This window comes from Mixophyes fleayi, chromosome 3, assembly GCF_038048845.1.
Source record: "Mixophyes fleayi isolate aMixFle1 chromosome 3, aMixFle1.hap1, whole genome shotgun sequence".
In the NCBI taxonomy this organism is placed as follows: Eukaryota; Metazoa; Chordata; class Amphibia; order Anura; family Limnodynastidae; genus Mixophyes; species Mixophyes fleayi.
In genome coordinates this window covers 277,353,120-277,378,568 of record NC_134404.1, presented here as the reverse complement: position 1 = coordinate 277,378,568, position 25,449 = coordinate 277,353,120, and the positions used below count along the sequence as shown (strand labels likewise).

At 38.2% G+C, this 25,449-nt stretch overlaps 1 protein-coding gene across 1 annotated transcript; it reads left to right on the top strand.

Annotated features, from left to right (window-relative positions):
- Positions 1-6,519: 6,519 nt before the first annotated feature.
- On the top strand, positions 6,520-20,981 carry YIPF4 (Yip1 domain family member 4). Its single transcript, XM_075203658.1, has 6 exons — positions 6,520-6,713; positions 10,023-10,176; positions 14,796-14,967; positions 15,336-15,413; positions 16,798-16,911; positions 18,803-20,981. The coding sequence occupies exons 1-6, from the start codon at positions 6,632-6,634 to the stop codon at positions 18,938-18,940; spliced, it is 738 nt and encodes a 245-aa protein (XP_075059759.1). The 5' UTR covers positions 6,520-6,631; the 3' UTR covers positions 18,941-20,981.
- The last annotated feature ends 4,468 nt before the right edge of the window (positions 20,982-25,449 follow it).

Here is a 25,449-nt window from a genome sequence, read left to right as displayed (position 1 = left end):
TTGCAGAGGTCCTCAAAAAGAAGGGTCAACACTGCAAATATTGACTCTTTGCATAAACTTAATGTAATTGTCAATAAAAGCCTTTGACACTTATGAAATGCTTGTAATTTTACTTCAGTATACCATAGCAACATCTGACAAAAAAGTCTAAAAACACTGAAGCAGCAAACTTTGGGAAAATCGATACTTGTGTCATTCTCAAAATTTTTGGCCATGACTATACACACTGCAGGATTGTAATGACATCATTCCATCGATCAACAAGATTTTTAGTTTGGCTTAAAAATCAAACGAAACGATACGATGTGCTTTAGAACGATAATCGTTCATCATTGCTGCGTACACACTAATACGATATCAGGCCGAACAGTCGTTTATTGGTTGATTGGCCCGATAATAGGCTGAAAACACTGGAATGTGTACTCAGCCTTAGGGTGTTCCTTGCTAAGTACAGAGGAAGTGCCGTGGTGTGCATAGTATTGCGGAACACTGCAAGACTGAAGTTTTGCGGAGCGGCTATTGAAATGTGTTAAGGGTTAAACTGGAGTTCTCTGCAGTGCAGAAGGGCGCATATCTATTTCCACTCCGCAAAAGGACTTTATTTTTGAACAAGCTTAGAGGTGACAGAAATTGGACTTAAGTTATATTTTTAATGGGTGCATCTTGCACTTTCCATTTCTACTTTGGATTAGAAGTACATTTTTAGGTGCACTTTTTGCAAAGTAAATAATAATAAAAAAGCATCAAACCCAAAAGTTCCACAAATCAAGCAGTATTTTAGGGGAAACATTTGAAATGTTTTTTTGTTTTTTTTAATGAAAGGGGTGGCTCTAAAGTGGTATGAGGTTGGTCTGTTCTCTACAGTGTTACTCTTGAGATTTTTTCACCTCCCAGCAAACCTAGGCAGACCATACAGGTGCACAACACTGTATGCAAAATGAAGCTATGTTACTGTGCATTTCCTAAGTGAGATCCAATTAGTTTTCTCTGTTGGCGGAAAGAGACATAAGCGAACATGTTTACATTGGAGGCTACGCTATTTACAAAATGCAAAATGAGGCGCAGTACAAAATCATCTTTGGCCACACAATGCTCCTTGGTTTCCGCAACTGTGCCTCTACCTCCACCAAATGACATAGGTTTGCAGTTCACAAATGACACATTCTCCCGGAAAAATATTAACTGTCATTTTAGAAACATGCACATGAAAAATCCTTCTTTTAACAATATCTTAACTGGCTCTCACTGTGGATTAAGGGGTTTCATTTTATAAGTGCTTATTGTGCTATAAAAGGAGTTTTAGACAGCTTGCTGAGTAGCAAGTTGTTTTAATACTATGTATTATGGACCCGCAGAGCTACACTTTCCATTGTTCAGTTCTCTGGTCAGCTAAACTACATCAGTTAGAGCATGTACATGCTGGCAGTTTTGCTGCACAGCAAATAGAACACATCTGCATCTGACCATGTTTAAAAAGAAGTTATAGATGTTTATTACAGCTTCATTCTAAATATTAGTCTGTGAAACCGGGGGACACTGGCAGAAAAAAAATAGCGCATGTGGTACTAAACTCTGTCCTTCTACAATGCATGCGTTTACACTTTAAGTCTTAAAGAATAATAAAACCAGTTCTCAACAATTTGGATGTTTAAATTTAGCGTCATAGATATTTTTAAAACCACAATCTGTTTGACAGTAGTAATACATCACAAATATGTGTTGCTGGAGAACCCTACTCTTTCCAATATGAAATTCTAAGTCTGGCTTCCTGCATAACTGAATTCCCTTTCTCATAACATAGCATTACTGCTGTCACATGCAATTCTGCCCTCACTCAATCACAAGAGTGGGCAGGTTCACTGCCACTCACAAGATCAGTACACTCTTCTTGTGAAATAGTCTCGGCCGCTGTGAAAATTCTGATTTAATTTGCAATGGTTGTTCTATACCTGTCCCATTCAACACTGGGGACATGATGAATAAGAGTGTTAATACAAAAATGTGCTCTGACCCGACTCAAACACACTTCAAAAAACTTTAAACTTAGTTTGTGGTTTGATCATTCAGCAACGTGCATAACTGTCCTTAAATGCACCATGGGCTGCAAATTGAATGTATGCTATTATTTTATTCCCTACACCAGATACAAGTTTTTGTTGTTACTAAAAAAACCTTTATACCATGGGCATTCAAAAAATATTTTTAAATATCACACTACAAACATTTGTGCAAAATAATTGTTGCGTAAAAATATAGTTAATTTATAGTATAATTGGCTGCAAGGAAATATTACAGGGAAATACTACCATCTAGTGGTTGATTGCAAACATACAGCATAACAGAACTACATATATCAAACAATTATAAATCTTGTGGTGCTCACTGTGACATCCAACAGTGATCGAGAACATAAAAGATATAAACAATAAGTCACACCGCCATCACCTGGAAGACACCGGTATTTATTGCCTTGAGCCTAATCTTCTATCACACAAAGCAATTGTTTGTTTATGTAGCTAAAACGGATTTTAGTAAGGAATTCCCATCAGCTCCATTTCACATTGGCTATACAGTACACTGGCTATATCAGAGGTTGAAGTGTGCTGGCATATGGTGGTATGCTACACTGCCTCTTTTCCTACTGCTTTGATTGCAAAACTACCAAATCCCATTTACTTACATTTTCCATACTGCCAGGATTTCCAGTTTGATCACTAGGCTATATCATATTTTACCATTTCCTCAGCATGTACATATACCTCCCAACCTTGCCTTTTTTTATATCATGCAAAGAGGTGTGCCCACATGGCCACACCCCTGGGGGCATGCCTTACACTTTTGAAGGGCTCAAATCTGGACTTTTGGGTGGTGTGATGTACATTGATTTAGGCAGGGGCGCACGGAGGATTGTCGGGGGGAGAGCTGCTCCGTTTCTTCAGCTCTGTCCTATACAGCAGCCGCAGCGCTGTCTAAGACGTATAGGACAGTGGCCACTTAGTTAGCGCAGGGGGGGGGGGGGTTTCTAGAGACTCAAACCCCCCCCCCCTGCGTGCGCCACTGTTAGGGGTGAGATCTCCCCAGACTCTCTAAGGAATAGCAAGATCACTTACCTGCCTGTAATGTGGGCAAGGCTAAATGGAGCATATGGACTATGTGTTGGCATATTGGCTATTTGAAGATATGTGAGACTTCTGCCTATGGAGGCACCGTTATGCCTGATTTAAATGATGTTTCTTTTGCCACACCATGTACATTAAACATTTATATTTTCGCTGTAAATCGTTTTACATCAAAGTATGCACCGTTCTGCTACAATAAGTGGATGTGGTCATTCTTCTGACAGTGAATATGTAGATGCTTATATTGTCAACATCAAAATGGTTACATTGTGACTGTCACAGTAGTAATATTAACAAAGGGAAATGCCAGCGGCAACGCCAGCTGAACCGCCGGCATTACAGGGTCCGGACCTCCGGAACACATTAACCCTTTTGTCCTCCTGGGTCTATTTATAACCTGGGACTTTCCCTCTGACAACGTGGTAAAGTACCAGGTTATAAATAGACCAAGCGACTGTAATTCTTTCATTATGTGACAGGAGCTCCTGCCATCATTAGCTAGTGTGCATTAGGTTTTTGTTATTATTCCAGCATGTTCCAGTGGATTATTTTGGTGTATCAAGCTTGAAGAACAGAAGAAGTGTTTTTTTTTTTTTTCTTACTGGGATTTATTTTACTAGATATATTTTGGGACAATTATGGACCATTAGATTAATTATACTAGGTTCTGTTTAGGACAACCACAGACCATTGGAATAATTTTACTATGCATTTTTTGGGACAATATAAAGGTAATAGGAGCACTGGTATGTTGGGCAACTTTATTTGCTAGAAATAGCACAGCATAAAAATCATATAAAATATACGATGATAATAAAATTCAAAGGTATGCATATAGACACAGATATTGACAATATAATAAAACAATGTTGTCCATTAATTACATAAGTGAACAAAGATAAATATATTGAACAGTATAAATAATATAAATATCCCTGTCACGGCTATGAATAATTATGGATCCCCAGCCTCTACTTAGATGGTGATAGAAGAGGGTAGTGGAGACAGAATACGATGGGATTTGAAGTTCTTAACTTGAGAGCATCACAGGAACCAATAACCCAAACGATGATGGTAGTGTTGCAACTTGATATATTAATAGATAGTACAACAGCAGTAGTAATAAAAGGTATGTACAACTCAGCAGAGCTGAGCACACGGCAGTTCATAGAATACAGCAATAATCACAGAAGTTACTTCAGTTGGTAACCAATGGCAACAGCATGAGAAATAAGCAATATAACAGTTCAACGCTGAGATGGTAATTAGAACACTTGGATCCTACACAAAACACACAGCAGATGAAGGTGAACCACTGATACAGCTAAAAATCCAATGAGAGTAGTATGCTGACTTGGCTGATCCAAACAGATAATATGATTCACTTTAGCAGGTGGTTATAGGTATCACAATAGTTCATATTTGCGGAACAGAAAAGGTTATATGCTGTCCAAGAACTTGGATATAACTGGTAACATGCAATAAGGTGTTGCCTAGAAGTAGCAGCGTGATAACGAAATCCAAACTGAGCGTGGAACTACAGGTCACAGATGATCCGGTTAACAGGTAAGCGTGAGTTCATCACCAATAGACAACAGCTGATAATGCACACAACTTGACTTGAGGAAATGGCTCCCGGCTTGGCAATATATTCATATTAACAGTCCAGCAATAATAATCAGCAGAGTAATAATAGCCGTGCCAGACATAGAACCACAGATGACAAGAAAACTTGATTGTAGTTTAATATAGAATACCGCAACATAGACAGCCGAGTAGAGTACTTGAGCCAATCAATATGAGTGCAGGTGTAGCAGACAACTAACAAATAGTTCTGTGTGCAGATGAACAACGACAAGTAACTTCAGCTTGTAGATGAACCACGAACTGGCATACAGCAGAGCCGATGGAGAACAATGATGACAGGTAGCTTCGGCAACCGATTGTATCCAGGAGATAAACAGAAAGTCAGATATGCAGCCAGAACCCACAGCAGTGTGAGTAACACAAAGATCAGGCAATGAGTCCATGATCACGGAAGATTGAAATAGTCCTCTGGGACCAACAGGCTTTGGAAGGTGGTCCCAATCAACATAACAAGGAACACCTTTGGAAAGGTAGTGACTCTGAAGCAAAAGCAAGCACCAACATAGTTCTTAAAGGGTAAGTCACAACGCCAGCACCTAGCTATGGCACTGGCGTGTGACAATCCCTATTGATTAGAAAATATCCGGATAGAGTTGTTTGTTAATGTTACATAATTTATGATCTCTTGGTATTTGATAATCCTTATATGTCATATTTCTTACAAAAGTGAACAGTGGACCCCAGCGGCTGTCGCTGGCAATGCCCTATGAATGTTGACATTCTGACTTTCGACATTAGTACTGATGACAGTCACAATGTCACCATTTTAAAAATGTCGACAGAATGAATATGTCGACATTTACACTGTCACCATTTTGATGTCAACAGTATAAGTGTTCACATATTCACCGTTGTAATATCGTGCCCAACCCACAATCATCATCACCATTTATATAGCGCCACTGATTCCGCAGCGCTGTACAGAGAACTCATTCACATCAGTCCCTGCCCCATTGGAGCTTACAGTCTAAATTCCCTAACATACACACAGACAGAGAGAGAGACACTAGGGTCAATTTTTTGATAGCAGCCAATTAACCTACTAGTATGTTTTTTGGAGTGTGGGAGGAAACCGGAGCACCCGGAGGAAACTCACGCAGACACGGGGAGAACATACAAACCCACACATAAGGACGTATTTGTTTGCAGGACCATACCTGTTGTGTTTATATTTCATTACAAATATATAAAATTATAATCATTTGTGCTAAAACGTGGCAATGTAAAACTCTATCAGCGTGCTATGTACAATTTTTAAAAATCGTTTTCACGAGAGCAGTGCACTACATATATCAGCTATGCTCTAACTGCATATTCATTCAACTGTTCTAATGTAATAGTTTAATGTTATGTCATGCAATGCCAAACTAAACTGATAAAGTTGCCTCTAATGGCCTCGCATTAACTAGCTCCTTTTCATCTCACTGTAAAAAGAACTTCAGTAACCAGGTCTGTAATCTACGTTGCTCGCGGTAAAACACCTCTGCAGGGACAGGGTACATATTCCTTCAGAAACATTTTTTTTAAACGATAAAAACTTTATCAACAACATGAGAAAACAACACAATCAGATCTGAACATGTAAAATCCATAATATACCCGGATGTCTACTGTCTTAACGCTGCGTGGCGAAGGGGGTGGAGCGTCTGGCAGAAACTCGACTCTGAACTCTTCCTTGTTTGTCTCACATAGGCCCGCAAACCTGAGTAGCCAATCCGCCACTTGGCTGTGACATCACAGAATAAGGAGGGGCGCTGATGCCCAGGCTAGGTCCGTGACGTCAAGGTGCTGATCCTCCCCACGTAGAAAGTTTGGAGCTGGTCTGAGACGTCACCGCCGTCAACAACAACATCAGCAGCAGGAGGATGCAGCCGCCGGGCCCCGCTGTGCATCCCATTAACAACAACTCCGGGGACTTCACCTTCGTGTCTTCCACCGAGGCTGATGGTGAGGCCTAGCCTGGAACCGGGCGACTTTGACACCTATGATGGCGTCATCGCACATCACACATTACAGTCCCAATGGGAGGGCTCTGCCTGTAAACAACTATATTACTGCCAGCTCGCTTCATTGCCTATATTAGGGGGGCTCATGAGACGGGCATATAATGACAGCTGAAACAAAAGGAGTAGATGTGTGTGACATTTACATTTTAGGATCTCTGTGTAGCATTTATTGCTGTGTGAAATTATATGATTAGTACCTGTATGTTTACTTGGTATTTGCTGTGGTTCTAGTAAATTTACTGATCTACTTTTGTGTTGCTGTCCATTAGCATTTTATAAGGTCTTTATAAGTGGCATTTTCTTATTAATGCTGTAGTAAAAGGTGAATAGACATTACATATTAGTGTAAAAACCAATGGAATGCAGGGTTTGTCTATATACTGTTGACAAGTGTCCTAATTTGTTTTGGAAAATGTATAAAAAGCAGTGTGCGCCAGTTTTATGTCAGTAACGTGTTGAAATACTGTGTAATATGTCTGGTACATAAATAAAGGTTAATAAGGAAGGGGTTCTGAAATGTCTCTTAAACTACACCATTGCCTGCCCTAGAACAATTACATGACAGTTACTGTATGTGACTGTTGGTCTTTGAAGTTTGAGTTGTCTACTATGGAGTACAAACAAGTTTTAAAGTAGTTCAACAGTGCTCTAAACTTGATAATAACACCAACCTGGAACAATCTACACCAGTGATGGGCAAAAGGTGGCTCTAGGGCCGCATGTGGCCATCTGAAGTTTCATTTGTGGCCCCCAGCTCTGCTTCATTTTCAGACTTGGTTGTTATAGCTTCTAACGCTTGTTTAAAATGCCTGATGATATGTCAATACTGATAGGTGTCTCTCTTTGATTAAATGTTTTGTTTTAATTTATTACTAAGTTTAAGATAAATGGATGTCCCTCTTGAAGCTTAGCAGGCCGTGTGTAATTGCGTGTTTTCCGCTGAACAATATGTGTACACACACACAGACTCTATATCTGATAAAGTTGATATAGCATGCATAGAAAACATTTAGAACCCTTCTATCTGCCCAGACATGACAATTGTCTTAAACTACAGGTTGAATTAAATCTTCCAACCTGGATGATCACATTTCTGAATTATCGTTTGTGTGTGTGATACAGATAGTGCTAATTGTAATCTTTAAAAAAAAAAAAAAAGTTAATGTATTTAAAAAAATAATTTGGCCACATTTAGGGTTTTTTCATCCTATATCATTTTTCTTTTTAACTAGTGTATGTGGGGCTATTAATAATAAATTATTATTTATAATGCGACAGTCTATAGCGCCAGATACAGAAGCAAGTAACAAATAGATGAGATAATGCACATAAGTATGATGATTAGTACAGATGAGTAATGCTATGGGTACTCGTACAGAGTGCAGCAAAATACATAACTGGATGTACAAGAGAGTCAGACAGTAGACTGACATGGGAAAATAGGTAGAGATGACCCTGCCAGTGAGAGTTTACATGATTTCCTCACACAAACTACCTGAAAATAGTTTTGGTGGATTATCTTTTAGGTGCAGATTCAATTCCTCTCTGTGAGCCGTGAGCAAAAATCTGCTTTAAAATTACCGTACTGACGGTTATAATGTGTGCCTCACGTTGTTCTAAAGAACAATGTGGGGAATTGAATCTGCCCCTAAGTATAACTTTGTTAGTGGATTGGTTTACTATATAAATATTGCGGTTCTGAAGTTTAGAGCAGGATGGATAAACATTGTTGATTGTTACCATAGCAACTGAAATGCAGCCACCCCTTCCTTCCTGTAACTGCCAAGCTGTTCATAGCTCCTGCTGGCACTTAATTCCAGTCTTTTGTTCAAAGCACTGATATCAGCATGTTATGGTTATGTAGAGGAAGTTATAACATGTCTGGTGCGCAGGAATCGCAGCTCAGCTTATGGAGTATACTGGCTGATGCACTGGTTTCCCGGCGGGACAAGATATTATTATTTAAAGTCACCGGTGCCTATATTCTATGGGGACACCATCTGGTGTACTGTGGGATTGCTAGTATACTGTTGGGGCACATGCATTGTGATACAGTGTTTAGTATTGCTGCCTTACAGCGCTTTTGCCATGAGCTCTATTATGACAAGGACACTATATGGATCCTGTGGGGATTTTGTATGTTCTCATCTTGTTTGTGTAGTTTTAATCAGGTTCCCTCCCACAAGCCAAGAACCTAGTGGTATATGTTTGTGTGTGTCTCTGGTGCAGAATTTAGATTGTAAGCGCCACTGTGGCTAGGAACTAATGTGCATGATTATAAAACATTCTCTGTAATGTGATACGTAATGTGTTGGCGCTATATTGGTGAAAGACAAAATTTTGATTATTTTCTGTGTCCACTGTTGGAATAGTGCATGACCAAATTTCAGGAGTATTACATATTTTTATGCATTGCATAACAGCTTTTTTATGTTACCTATTTTGATTTTCCAAAACATTGGTATTTGTTACAGCTTTCTTATATTTACAAAAGTACTAAATGATCATACCCAAACAGACCAGTATATATTTTGGGGGAAAAAGTCTCCACATTGAGTAACTTTTGTTATGTTCTGTTGTTTACTTTATGTGACTTACAAGAGATTGAAAGGTTGTTTACATAGCTGTCAGTAGATTTATGTATGAGAGGGCCTGTCTACAGATTTTTCTCTCAACTCTTAAGAAAAAGGTGCTGTGTTGGCAGCTATATCATCAGTATACAACACTGAAAGACTAGGAATATAGTGGAGGGGTATGTATGTATGTATATTACAAACTTTATGCAACACTAGCATCTTTATCATTAAGGTTACTTTAAAATTATATAGTCCGTTATATTAACCGTAGCAAATTCTGGTTGATACATGCATGTTTCACGGTTGTTTTGGTAAAACAGAAATAGTAGAATCATAATATGTAAAATGTTTGTTGTATGAGTTGAAAGCACATGATCAAAATTATAGATGGAGGAATACATGTTGTTTAAGAGGTCATACAACCAGGTTTTTGAGAAGAATATTAATTGTGCACATTTGAAAAGACATTGCTAGTAATCTTAACTCTTGACAGTTCACGGGGAAGCATTTTTCTCTCTCAAATATTGAGACATTAGATAAAACTGCTTACTTATAATTTAGCACATTTGCTTGATAAATCCATTTTATTAATGATATACAATTGTATATAATAACTTTTTTTACTCGATTTTCAGTTATCTTTTAAACTTCCCTTATGCATTTTCCCTCCACAGATCTTAGTGGCTCTATAGCGGCTCCTGATGTGAAGTTAAATCTTGGCGGAGACTTTACGAGAGAATCTACAGCCACCACATTTCTTCGTCAGAGGGGTTATGGATGGCTGCTAGAGGTAGAAGAAAATGATCCTGAAGACAATAAACCTCTCTTGTAAGTGATTTCTTTATGTATGAGGCTTTGGGATTCACCCATTAGCTGTGAATGATCGTTTGTCTAGTATAGTTTGTGATAGAGAAATTGCATGCAGGTTGTTTAAAAAGCAAGCATTGGCTTTCCAGTTCTAGTAGAGTCACAGGTTGCCTAGGTGCTTGTGCAGTCCACACGTTCATGGTACATTTGTCTGAGCTGAGTTTATTGCTTGATGAAGCCAGCATAATCAGCTCTGCAAATAGGGATCCTACACAAGGCTAGTTAGATAATGATCATTCCGCAGGTTTACCTACAGATACCTTGTTGGAATTTTATTTGTTCTGATTAGATTAAGATTGATAGTTTTTGGTGCAAGTCTTTACAAGGCTCAGTATGTTGGTACTTGTAGTGTCACAACAAATATGACACTAGGAACTTCTCCCAGAAGCCTATTTAGAGTGTTCTCCCACGCTTTATTTGCCGGAAGCTCTGCTCGACAAAAATACCCTGCCGTCTAGCACCAGAAACTCACTGTCTCGAGCCGACCGACAGGCAGTGACCTTTGCCGCCCAGAACTCATGTGACGCGGCTGAAAGCCGCGCTGCACTCAGCACGACTGTTGGTCGGCTCGTCACAGTGAGCAGTGAGTTCCTGGTGCCAGGCGGCATGGTATTTTTGCAAAGGGTGCTGGTGGGGAGGGGGAGTGAATATGGGAAAACTGGAGGTGGACGGTGGGTGTCAATCACAGGTGGAGTGCCAATTTCGCGTCACAGGGGTCTATCAAACTGCACGGGAGAGGGGGAGGGCTCCTTTATAAAAGCGCGCTTTTGCCAGTAGTTCACTTGCTGGTAAACCGTAAAGACAGTGCTTCTTGCTTGGGGTGGGGATGAAGCTTTTGTGTATAGCCAGCATTTGCGCATTATCTGGGCATTTAAATTATTAGGGGCATATTCAATTGTCGCGGAAACTACTACCGCTATTGCGGTAGTAGTTAGCTGGACTTCAGCTGAGCCGCGAGCGAAATCCAGTGAGAAAACTACCGTAATAACGTTTTTTCCGTGCACTATTACTGTAATATGGAGCGCGATATTTACGGCGTTTCCGCCGACAATTGAATATGCCCCTTGGTGTCTAAATATCATTTGTTCTGTATCTGGGCCCAGTTTAAAAAGCATTTGTGAACCATCTGACTAGTTAAAAAAATTGTGTCCAAACAGCATTTGCGCACTATCTGGTTGCTTTTAAAAATTATATCTGTGTTCAGTCAGCTGTTACCCATAATGAGTAAGAAATTAAATCAGAAAACAACAATCTTAAGTTTCTTTAAGAAAAATGAAAGTACGAACACAACAGAACCAGAGAATTTCAACAAGGATATTGCAGAAGAGCCTGGTTCATCTTATGAATCAGTCTATTTCGTATGAAAAATGTTTCTCTAAACATCGCATATCAGAAGTAAACAGTGACTGGTTTAAAACATTTCAGTGGTTGTTTGTAAAAGATAATGGAATTATTTGTTCCACGTGTATAAAATATGGCAAGAGACCGTCCACAAACAAGGAAGTTTAATTGATCATTGGCAAAGTAAATTGCACACTGATTTGTGTTCAAATATATTTCAAAAATGTAGAAATTGGGTTAGAAGTTTGCAGAGAGATGCTTTTGTGGGAGCTTTAAGAGCTATGTATTGGTTGTCAAAAAACGAACTACCACATACTACATTATAGGAAAATTTGCTTGAGCACTGCAAAGCTATGGGTTGTACATACCGTATGTACTCGAGTATAAGTCGACCCGAATATAAGCCGAGGCACCTAATTTTAGCACATAAAACTGGGAAAAGTTATTGACTCGAGTATAAGCCTAGGGTGGAACACAGCGCTAATTTAACCACAAAAACCTAAATAAAAATGATAGGTTCAATCTATGAAATCATTTTTAGCTAAACCATATAAATAACAGTACATGACAAGGAACATTCATAAATGATTATAAAATCATGGGTAGCACCTAACCGAAATAAATTAAAGATAATGTAAGAAACACCCTAGGGTGCTCTGAGGGAGAGGGATTCAGCTGCATTACACACATGCTGCAGAGACATATCAAATTAACTGTCACAAACTTAGATATATTTCTATTTTTTTTTTGTATGTGTAAAATATTTTTATTCAACACGTTTCATGAGATCAAGGATATTCTAACACTTATTGATTTACAATTTGATCACCTGTCATGACACCTCCTTCAGTCACTAGCTCCATTTTTAAAAGCAGGAAATAGACTGGGGTAAAAGAAAAATTGTAATTGACAAGCACTTGCTCTTTGACCCCTGTGTGTAATATTTTGTCACAAGTGGGAATAAAAAGGTGATTTAGGCACAAAGTTCCCACTTTCTGGAATACAAGGGAGAAAAGTAGTTTTCAATGGGCAAAGCTGCTGTAAAAGTCAGCCAGATAGGAGTAAAGCATATGAAGTATTGTGATATTATAGACAAGTAAATTCACATCTCTCCCTTGATCTTTTTGAGCAGCAATACAATATTTTCTTTCAAGTCCATTAGCTTCCATAACAGTGAAAGTAAATACTGCAACATTTAAATAGTTTGCTTTTACATGGGATACAATCCTAAAAACAAGCGCTGTGTATTAATGAAGGACCTGGAGTTAGGCAGCTAGGCACACTGTTGAACATACACACAACTGCCCTGTATTCACAGGCTGGGATATATTTCAAACCTAAGCCATTTGATTGCTTCAGCCAGCCGTCCTTTCTGATTATAAGCTCAGCCAAACCGAGTAATATGCAGTGGACAAAGGAGGTATAGAGCCAATCAGGAAATAGATTGAGAGATGCTAGGCAATCAGAAGCTTAAGCAAACACATTGTGGGCGGTGTTCTGCAGGTATCGGGTTAGGCTGTGCATTAGTTCATACGAGAGAGATTTTTTACTTACCCCCGCAGTGGAACGCATATGCGTTCCAACAACAGAAAGTTCGGCATTTGGAACGCAAGTTTGCATTCCAAATGCCGAACTTCCTGTGTTGGAACGCATATGCAGAAGTTGAAGCCGAGGGACCGGACACCAGGTAAGTTCACCCGTGTATAAGCCGAGTGCCCTTTTTCAGCATACAAAAGTATGCTGAAAAACTCGGCTTATACACGAGTATATACGGTATTTAAAGCATCTTGATATTGGAAAGAATGTAAATTACACTTCGGAAAGAATAATGCAAGAATTCCTTGACGCCTTAATGATCCTTTTCAATACTAGTAAACACATGCCAAAAACAAGATGTGTGGTTTTTTTTTTTTACTAGCATAAAAAGTAAGAAAAAAAACAAAAACAGGGACATAAAATGGCCGGTCCAAACACAGAATATGGTAGGCTCAGTACATAAAGTTGATGGAGGATAAATTCAATAGAACAAGCCATGCATCATTAACTGGATAAAGGCCAAGGGAATCTTCCACAAAGCAAACTGGCAGAGCAGATTACAGCAGGAATGCTAGATGAGTCTGAAGGTTTAAAATAGGGCCCACAACAGTCACATAGCCATGACTGACAGGTGATTACACGCAGCTGTAAACCACCAGCTGGTATGCCACTAATACACCTTACCCTGGATAAGAACGGACATGGCAACAACTGTCTAATGAATCCACATAGTTATTCACTATAGTAGTACCATGTGTGTCTCTCGCCTACATTCAGCAAAGGTGACATATGCTAGTGATCATACAGAGAAGACTGCAAAGTGCCAGGCCACAGGTTTGTCGGACAAGCTGCATTCATATGCATGTCTGATTTGTGATACCACATCTGTTCAGTGAAAGAGATGGTAGTGTTACCAATTGTAGCAAAATCCACAAGGGGAACAGAGTAACTATATAAGAAAATCTCAGTGGGGTAGGTGAAACTGGTGTTTCTTTAAAGACTTTGCGGCCAATATGAGGAAGAGAAAATGACAGTCCACATATATTTGCAAGTAGCACAACTTATACAATAGTAGTTCCCAAATTTTATTAGGTAACCAAGTAGGATTCATGCTTATTTGAGAACTGTCTTTAAGGTTGCATAGGTACTCTGGATTTTCATAATTAAGTTATTGGTCTAACAAGTGTCATATCTGAATGCGATTTAAAATGGCACATATACATTTGTAAGCGTATGTTTGAGAAAAGTGGGTTACTCACCACTAAAATGTCATATTACAATAAACAGTAGCACAAATGTCAAAAAAGGCTTTTCTGACTTTCAGATTGTATTTGTTTTATTTTTTGGATGTATGTTTGAAACAGTGGTGCATGCTCAAACCTTTGCAACCATTAAGATGTCTACTTAACTTTCTACACTCTTCTGATGTAATCTGGTGGGTAGGGATTACAGCACATGTGTACATTGCAGTATGTTATTAAAATAAAAAAAAGAAGCTCCCGGACCATGAATAGTTAGGACTTAATACAGAGCTTTTACCCATTTCACGGAATAAAGAAAGTAAATGTTGACCATGTTTAGGTTGACCTGTCATAATCGTATGTTCCTCTGGTTTATTTCTCAATAGGTCTTAGTTGCACAAAACCGTCCTGTGTCAAAACATGTTGCCCATAACTCCTACTATATATATTTTTTTTTTCTAGGGAGGAGCTGGACATAGATCTTAAAGATATTTACTACAAAATACGCTGTGTTCTGATGCCAATGCCATCCCTTGGATTCAACAGACAAGTAGTACGAGACAATCCTGACTTCTGGGGACCACTTGCAGTCGTCCTATTCTTTTCAATGATCTCTCTATATGGCCAATTTAGAGTAAGAGTGACATTAAAAAATATTTGTGTATATCTATATATGTATGCGTTTATCTGTTTTTTGCTAGTGCACATTTTGTAATAGTATACAGCATTTTAATATCAAGCTAGAAGGGATTTATTTATTTATATACTTACATATACATATATTTTATTGTATTGTAATACCAATTATTTACTGCAAAATATTTTAACTCTGGTATTTTTGTTTAATTTTCCTTCCTTGTTCTATATTAAAATGGACACGCTAAATTTTATAGCCTATGTAGACTGTAAAAATGGTTTCAAACCCCACATTTACCAACTGCTTTTATGTAATCGTTTATATGCATTTATCACTGTACTAATATTTTGCTTTCATTTGGAAAGGTTGTGTCTTGGATCATCACAATTTGGATATTTGGATCCCTAACTATCTTCCTACTTGCAAGGGTACTTGGTGGCGATGTAAGTAACTCTTTTATTATATAGATATTTGTCTCTCTCACTATATAGGTTTTTTTTGTTTGTTTTTTTTACATTTTAAGCTTTTAAATTGGTAACTTCTATTTTCAAGCTTTGAAGAATTTTTCCTTAGATTAGTACATCAAAAAAGGGATCCATGCCCTTGAAGTTCAGGCATTTGCACCTGAACTGTCCTAGCAAGCTCACGTCAACAGAGATCACTGCAGTGTCCATTACACTAGTTGAAAGTATTGACTGCCTGATCAGTCTTTTAGTGGCTGTTCACTTTCAGTAATGGTCACTGGATACTGCAGTAGTAGAAAATCATCAGGAAAGTGTATAGAAGCTCTGCTATGTTTGCTTTTTTTATGTTTGCTGTCACCAGGTTCTAAATTGTCGTTTTAGTTACACATTGCATAGTGAGCATTTAGTCTAATATTCCACCTTATGTTACCCCTAAACAAATAATTATGGTAATAACCTGATTCAATTTGATTATTGTCGGCATTGGAAGATGATCACTATAGGTCTGTGATTGTGGTCATCATCAAACAATACAACAGGCCCACTGAAATCTGGCAAATCAGACAGAACTTGTCCAGTTTGGCAACTTATATGTGTGATCAAATTAGACAGTGATTCTGACACTCAAGCAAAGCAGCAGGATTTGACCGGTGTAGGGTCACTATTAGTATAATGTTTAATTATATGGGCCATATTCAATTGTCAGCGGAAACGCCGAAAATCTCTCGGCGCGCGCACTATTACTGCGCGTAAAAACCGTTATTACGGTAGTTTTCTCGCTGGATTTTAGCTCGCAGCTCCCTGTAGCACCTCTAGACATTTATTGCTTGTCAGGCAAATAACTAGTCTGGCAGGTAGATGGGTGTGTAAGAGACCCTTCTACCAGGTCACCAAGACTCTGATGCAATAGTGGTGTGCAGTGGTATCCAATACGATCAGCAATTGTAAATAGTCAATGTTGTCATTAGAGAATTGCTGCTGACTATTCATTGTACAATAATCCATTTTGAATAATGTGATATTTTTTTTTTCCCCTTGGCATACACAACATCTTGAATTTGTGGGCCAAAAGGACCGTATTTTTTTTTCATGTCAATTTTAAGGAATGGTTATCTAACAATATAATTGTTAATGAATGTTTCTATGATGGTGCTAGTTAAGTCTACTTGCTGTTGAGAGGTAGATGTAAATACAGAAAAAGGGCTTGTAGGGGGTTGTATTTTAGAAACTTAATTTGGGGTATAACTAATGTGGTTGAAAAATGAATTGTGTCTTTTTAATTATCTAGACAAATTGTGCCAGGTTTCCCAGGAAGATTTAATTATTTTTAAAATATTTTTTCACCCTTTGTTCTGCTTTATAGGTGGCTTATGGACAGGTTCTTGGTGTTATAGGTTACTCCCTGCTTCCACTAATTGTAGTTGCCCCTGCACTTCTAGTGGTTGGATCCTTTGAAATTGTTTCTACAGTAATAAAGGTAAGTTCTTTTTCACTACTTGATGTAGGTCTATTCAACAACAGGTTGTTTATTAAAGGTTTCCTTTACTAAATATTTGTTTAGTGAAAGTGTAGTATGGGCTTCAGACAAAATTCTCACGTATGTACCTGAGTGTGTCCATTAAAGGGACTGTAAAAAAAATTCATAACCACAAGGGAATATGTATGCTAAACTTAGTTTTCATGATAGTTTGGATAGCACTGATCCAGAGCAGTCAATCAATAATTTTTCATATGGGAGAACTTATGGGAGACAGTAAATAAATGTTTTCACATGTATAGCACAGTAAACATAATTGCATTTGTCGGTGTGTTTCACTGAACCTTTCTTAAATGATTTATCCACTTTTTGTGAACATTTTTGAAATAATTATATTTAATGGCATACAGGGGCATATTCAATTAGCTTTTGGATTCGCGACAACGCGCCGGAACAGCCGCGAAACGTAATACACGGTACCGCAATAACGTGGATTTTCGTTTGCAGCCCATAGGGTTGCGAACGAAAATCCGCGTTAATGCGGTACCGTAATACCCGCAAGAACGCGCACTTTTCGCGGCAACGCGCGTTACCGCGAATCCAAAAGCTAATTGAATATGCCCCTTAGAGTCTATATTCTACACAGAAATGTCTGCCTAGCTTAAGACATTGGTTAGATAAATTCTCTAGGGAAGTGAATCTATTAGCACCTGAATCTTATAAAATTGGAGCGTCCTTTAAATTCGTGGAATGATTGTAGTATGCTTCCATTCGTCTCATCAGCCCAACAATGGCTGGTTTGAGCACTGCTATTTGCATTGTACAATTCAAAGGTGTGGGGGGAGGGGGTTTGTTTGTTTTTGGGTTTTTTTGCATTTTATTTTAAAGATGTCGTTCTTTCTTTGACTTGTAAGAGAAAAAATGTTACATGCATGACAGAAAATAATTTTTTATCTAAACAATAAAACTGGAACGCCATCCCCACACACAGGGTCAGTTGCCAGAATTATCCGCTATAAAAAAGTGTTAGGATTTCTGAAAGGAACTACTTTGTCTTTTTTTAACCTTTTGTTGTATTGTATTAAAGGTACGCTAACTTCATAAATGTGTTTACTTTACTGTGCCTTTTACAGGGAGATAGATATTCTTAATATAGTTTTATGGAGTCCTGAGCTATGACCAAACTTTAGGGCTTTGTGATTGGCTGTTCTCTAGAAATTGACTTTTTACCTGGTCATGTCCAATGAGCAAAGCTGCACTATAACCTACTGGAACATTATTAATAATGTGCCCCTACCCCTAGTTGGAGCCCTGTTTTTCCTCCTTTCCAAGAAAAATATATCTAGTTATACATATTTTGCATGCTGTTTCATGAGCTGTCTAGTGTTTGAGAACATCAGTCCTCACTAATTTGTATAGAACATTCCTCAAATCAGTCACTTTTTCTAGTCTTATGGAACTCTTTTCATTTATATACAAAGTGCAAGTTGCACACCAGTTTCAATTGAAAGCTAAGTAAGGATGGCAAAGCTGCCAACACATAGAGGATCTTATTACTTGATGTAAATGTTGACCCACAGTATCATTTTCCGTTTTGACCACATGTTTGTGACCACATTGAGTAGTTCCAGCCATTGTGTGTGCTAGCTAAGTGACTGGATCACATGGAGGCACACTTGTTCCGTTACCTGATGACCATCCAGGAAGATGGCAATTGTGTCGTTACGATTTATCCATGCCCAAAATGTTGTAATTTTTTTGGGGGGAAGAGCGCTTATGTGGGTATATTAGGCCATTTTCCCTATATCTATGTCAGTAGATATCTGCTTTTAACTGGGGTTTTTAACTCCTCATTAATAATCCTAATGATGTATGTTATTACTCCTTGCAGCTTTTTGGTGTGTTCTGGGCTGCCTACAGTGCTGCATCCTTATTAGTTGGAGAAGAATTCAAGACGAAGAAACCTCTTCTAATTTACCCAATCTTTTTATTGTACATTTATTTTTTATCTTTGTACACTGGAGTGTGATTGCATTTCTCAGATGCTCCCTTCTTTTGGTACATTGGTAAAGTGTAATGCTGGATGGGTTGTTGAGTGGAGTCTCTCATCGTAGGACTCCTTTCCAAATCATTGGTGTGTGTTACGCCTATGTGTATATATTACCCCATAAGCTCTGTCCTAGGGGCATACTCTACATGGCAATATGGTGCAGGCCCATCTGGCATGGAATGGATCAAAGTAATTCATGCTCTAATGTGTTGTGGGGTTTATTTTTGTTTGTTTTTCAATTTGAATACAAATATTAGCATTTATTGTTTTCAGTTAAACTTATTTCAGTACCTTCAGCTGCATTTAGCTGATCTGTTTTTCATATGGCTGGTGGGTTGTGATACTTCACGTGGTGTTGTATGTGCACTATAAATAGATACAACACATGACTGTTATCAGATATGAAATACATTATTGGTTCTTCATGTCATAGAAGCCTACTCATTGATATTGATTTAAATTGCACAGACTGGCTATTTTAATAGTATGACATAGTAAGATTTAGATGCCTATGTACAGTCTGTCTTTACCCCCAGTACAAAACTTAAAAGTAACTTTAATATTCTTTCTGGGATGATAGATATACCGGTACATGGTATTTTACTCTGTCCCCTCTTTATCATATGAGGGTTCTTTTAATTACCCTGAAAATGTACAGTCTGAATTGTTCAATTTTTAAATGTTTTTATTTTAACAAAATGTGTCAAAATCTACAGTCTTATTGAAAAGGCTAATTCTATTCTATTTTAGGAATAAATTCACAGAGATAAAGGTTTTGTCCAGCTTCATTTCTTTTGTGTAAACAAACATGTAGTACCTGTGTATCTTGCAGTTCTTAGAAGTGCCACAGTTTCCGGATTGGGGATCTGTCAGCCTAAAGTAACAGCCACTGGGTAAGAATAAAACCTTCAGCACGTCCCAAATTATGGAGTTTTTGTATGGTTAAAGTACCAGCAACTTCTGGGTCTATGCAGTAGCAAGATGAAATCACGCATGATTAGTAAGGGTCTAGCAAGTACATATTAAATCTATGCCATCTGCCCAATAACATTTGATTGGGTCATATTTTGAGGACTTTCTAGTTTGAGAATTACCTGCAATTAGAAATATGAACATCCTCAGAATTTATTTTTTTGTTTTTTTTTCAGGGATCTTGAGGGTAGGACTGAGAACCTTAGAAAGCATATATAGATATATCTATTGTCTAACATTCTTGTTTTTTCTGTAATTTGGACCACCGTGCTTAAAATCTACTCACACATTTATAAAAGATCCTGTCGTTCCCCACACTGCCTTAGTGCCCCCTTCCTCATTAAAATATTTAGCTGCGCTCCTTATAGCAACTAGGGACAAACTTTTTGTGATCAAGCCTGCGTGCATGACAGAAACACAGAACAACAGCAAAGATTAATTTTTTTTTTTTCCTTTCTATTTTTTAGAAAGGAACTTCCTAAATAACAGGTTTCTGGATAAGAGATCCTTTACTTATACATGTCTTAAATTTGGCACTGATAGGCAGTTCGTCATTCTTGAACAATGAAACTGGAAGTTGGTGAAAACTTTGTCACTGTTTTATGCTTGTCACAATGATCATAAGTATGTTAAGTGTTTTACAGTTTCTAAAAAAAAAAAAATGGGTTTCTTCTAGGCCATCATTTACATTTTCCCATCTTATTACTATTGATTTTCTTTAAAATCAAAATATTATTGTAAATCATACAGTGCTGCTGTGAACAAAAAGCTTAATGATTATCCCTAGATTCAAGTGCAATGTGTGTGGGACGGTGTATTCTTTGGTGGTTACAGTTGAGATTTTTTTAATATTCAAACTATTCTGTAGATATGGTAAATTAAATATTTATGAATTCAATGGCTCGCCACCGATGTAACAGTTTTTGATGTGATGCCCATCGTTTCTTTAATTCTGCTGTTACATATGAAACTTTTTTTTTATAGATTTAATTTCTGATTCAATGCAAAAAAAATAAAGTGCAAAGAATAAATATGCATTTGTATTGTATGTCTTTTTGTGTTTTTTATTAAAATGTCTCAGGTTTTCACAAAAGTGTGTTTGGCACATTTCATACCATGCATTTTTCCTTACATGGTGTGCTAACCTTAAAATTAGCAGGATATCTAAAGGCACAGCCTTCCTAAGCTTTTATAAACATCGTATATTCCTAATATATAGTGGAATTGTTCATCCTTATAGGACAACCTGATATTTGTAGTAGACTGTGGATTTCAAAACTGCTCTCTTCACTCACAGTATTTAGAAGTTACTGATATTTAAAAAAAATTATGTCAAGCCATTGACTTCATTTAGCACCAGTTTATACCACATGAGACTTCTTTCTTCATATCCTTTACCTGTTTACAAAGCAGGGTAGTTCCATAGTTACTGAATTTTGCCTGCTCTCTGCATATAAATTGAGTGGCCAGTTTATTGGGGAGACCTGCTCTTCTGATGTCAAGGAGCTGGAGGGCAAGTAGAATGAATGGATTAAACTTCATAATGAAGACCAGTAAGTAAATCATTTGGGACAAGAGCACCACAAGTGTGTAAAAAGATACCACAGTTTGGTTAGCCTCTATCAAGATCAATTTTACACAATTGGGTGGGAACAGAATACCAATAATATAATAACGTGTGTGCATTTTCCTTGATCTTTATGCAGATAGTGCTGGACGCTTTGCGTTCGCATATTTCTGACCACTCCTACGTGTCTAAGTGTTCACCGATGTTGCATTCCCAAGCAAGGGTATGGGAAGCTTCCAAAAGAGGACCATGGAGCAAAAGCTTGGTGTATAATGTAGAGATCAAACATTTTGGTGAGGTCTGTCTCATGCTAAACATTTCAAAGGTGGGAAAAGGTCTGTTTAATATACAGAAGTCATAAAATGAGTGAAAGTTCTATATTTGCAAGAACTGAAGAAAAATATGTTTTGATTAATTCAATAAAGACTGCAGGGGTGGAAACTAGGGCGTACGGGTTATGTTACTGAGTAGATGGTGGGGTTAGATCAGCGCTCCCTATACAAGAATTGGATAAAGCAGCCACCAGGGATAGGGAAATGGGGACTGGATGGAGGGCTGTGGGTACAAGGGTAAAGTGATGGGTAAAGGGTAGCCCAATCGTGTTGGACAATATCAAAATAGATTCCCTGGGCGCTTGTGAGATAATGTGGCTAACAGCATGCAGCATAGGTTATAAACATTTATTAAATACAAATGTAAATGGTGAGTTGCAAATCAAATGCCAATACAATCAACAATGTAAAAAATGTACATCCAATCAAGATCAAAAGGTTATTACATTTTGATATTTGCAGATATCAGGTAGGATGTAATGTCCACAAATGCAAAGTCCTGTGAAATAGAGAACCACAATGCCAATGCTTGTATGGTTATACAATGTCAGTCCAGACCAACAAATGATAAATTAGGCTATGATGCTTGTAGATGTCAACATTGCTTAAGGAATTGTCCACAAATGCAAAGTCCCGTGGAAAATAGGCACACAATACCAATCTTGTATGGCTAGACAATGTCAGTCCTGATACAAGTGCTGGGTGTGGGAAAGAAATCCTGATTGAGACTTGGGCAGGTGAATCCAACGGATAAAAGCCAGAAATAGGGGCTGGTAATCGGACTTACCCTTGAATCTTACAGGGCTACAGCCGCGCTGCGATATATCCTCCGTGTACCTGGTTCCCTTCTGCACGTTTCTGGCTGGTTACTGTGGGGATGCTTGGCGTCCTGCTGCCGAACGAGTATCCCGACTCTTCTGGGGTGTATTGCGCATGCGACGACTTGGATACAGTAATTGGAGCGATGTTGAAACAAATCCACAGATGAAGTATGCTGTTCAGGAAGCGTGTGGTAAGTGTTGGGGTGTACAATATGTTACTGAGTAATCTGATACCACCTGCCAGACACGGGAAAGAGAACAAGGGATTGCAAACATGGGAATGAGTGGGTGTAGTAGTAATGGCATTTTTGTTTTATTAAAAATCAAGATGGAGTCTATAATTAATTTTTATTTGTCTCTTTATAAACAGATACTAAGTTTGTGCGGTCTCTTTACTTGTCTTTTATAACCATGTTTTTTCTAAAACTAATAGCAGTGGACTATGTCCTGTAAAGTCAGCTCTTTAAGCAATTTATAACTCAGACAGACAATGGTTATTTACCAACTCAAGGTAATATTTATATTAGAACAGAGGAAGATATAAGCATTTGTAAATTCTTAAGTAAGATAGGCAAGTTAAGAGACTGATCTATTTTTCTGACTTTGTTATGGAGAGATACAGATATTGCTGTTACCAGATCCAATGTATGCAATCTTCACTCTCATTAGTTGGCTCTGGACACAGGGCCAGACCTACAATTTCTTGGTTAAAATAAAACTTGGAAACTACTTGCTGTAAAAATGTATTATTTGTTTGCAGCACTACATTATCTGAGTCTATGTTCAGAAATGGTTCTTTGTACCACCAATCTTGAAGTTCTACTCTTCTAGCAGATGTGAGGGGTATCAAATATATTACTTTGAGTGTGAGACATTTGAGTGATAATCTCTGTAGCGGTTCAAAACAAGACTGAGATCCTAAGGTGCCACAAATGATCTCATGGAAGGGCGTATTATCTTTGCTGTTTTGAATAAACATCTTGGTTAGATTGTCTGATATTAATCTTGTGTCCAGGCATACAGTCAGTGTCGATACCTGTACTTTTAATGTACTAAGAACAAGGCCTTTCTGTAAACAATCTTGAAGAAAATCCAGTATGTGAGGTATGCTAGCGCTGACGAATGGTGCGCTGATTAAAGTGGACTTGGAAAATATATAAATGTTTTACAAACTATTATTCTTTCTTACCTGTAGTAATACTTCAATCGCTTTGTCAGACATGCCTTTACTTTTAAACAGTGACTGCTCAATCTTCATACCAGCAGAGAAATTCTCTGGATTTTGGTGAAAAACTGTCCCCTAATATCAAAGATCTGGGGATAGTTTTTTTTCATGTTTGTTCTAATATCATCCTCCATGCTACTGCAATCCACTGTCTGTGAGGTCAAAATGGAAGGATTGCTATTGCTTACCTTTCTTCAATGTATGTGTAATTAGAGGATTTGGAGTGGACACATACACCTGTTTGAACTTCCAAGGCTTGTTAGGGTATGTATTCGATATACTTTTGAGTCCTTGTGATGAGAGTATGTTATGCTATCTGGTCAGATAACGAACCTGCAGAACTGATAGGCGGAGGTCTTCACCTATAGCAGCCGCCTTTCCCATAGAGGCAATCAGGCAAGGTCCAGTAAACAGGCAGAAGGTCACAACATACAGAAAGAGTATCCAGAGCAGGTCAGCACAAGTACAAAACTAAGACGCTATAACCGACAGGGAGGCTCAGCCCTCCCTGCCTTAAGTACTAGTGGCAGCCAATCGGAGCCTAGCTCTGCAAGAATCCACAGCCAGCCTAATTAGCCTCATTAAATACTTTAGCCCTCAGGCACAAATCTTTGTATTGCATGCAATTCTAAATCTCTGAAGGGTATTCCCATTTGCTATAATGTTTGATCTTACAATTTATATTGGTTGTATTAGTCCAATGAAATTGCAATCAGCCATGAGATATTGATGAGAGATATGAGATATTTGCAATATTAAGTATATCTGATTTGCCATACAACAACTTTGCACTATACTGATAAATGCCTAATTGGCTTCTCTTATATGGCCAATGAAAATGACAGAAAGCTGCGTTTAAACTCAAAGTTAATGCTTTATGCATAAAGTGTGTAGTGCATGTAGGGTGGACAGACTACCTGCATTCTCCCAATAAACACTCCTGTTCTTGTACTCTGTGTTGTCAGTGTAACATCCCAAGGACTGGATCAGTGTGGACGTTGCTATGCAAAGTTCAACATATATGGAGATGCTTGCATCTGCCAGGGCTTGTTGGGAGACCCTGGAGATGAAGATTTGTGCTCTGCTTTTCCCTCACAATGTCCAACCAGGGAATAGTTTATGGAGCATCCTAAAGATGTATAGTGAGAAATTGCCTGAACATTGCAGGTCAGTGTGTAAGGAGACACATGTGTAGGTAGACAGATTGGCTAGGGAAGGTAGGCCTGTGCCTGCTTAGTATGTAGAGCAGGAATAGGCCAATGCCCATGGTTCTATCCAACATACCGTCAGACAATTCTGAGTGTGCAAATTAGTAGAGGTCACCTCAAACAGCCTTGTGCTTTATTAGAACATACCATATTAATAGGTATTCTATTATTTCAGATAATGGGATGGGATTGCTCAGGTTCGCATTTGTACCTTGACCTTAAGTAAGCTGAGAATGCTTTTAAACCACTTCCATGTGAGAACAGAGAAAATCAAGTGTATACTTTTCAGGATAATGAAAAGAGTTGGGGCTAGATTTACTAAGCTGCGGGTTTGAAAAAGTGGGGATGTTGCCTAAAGCAACC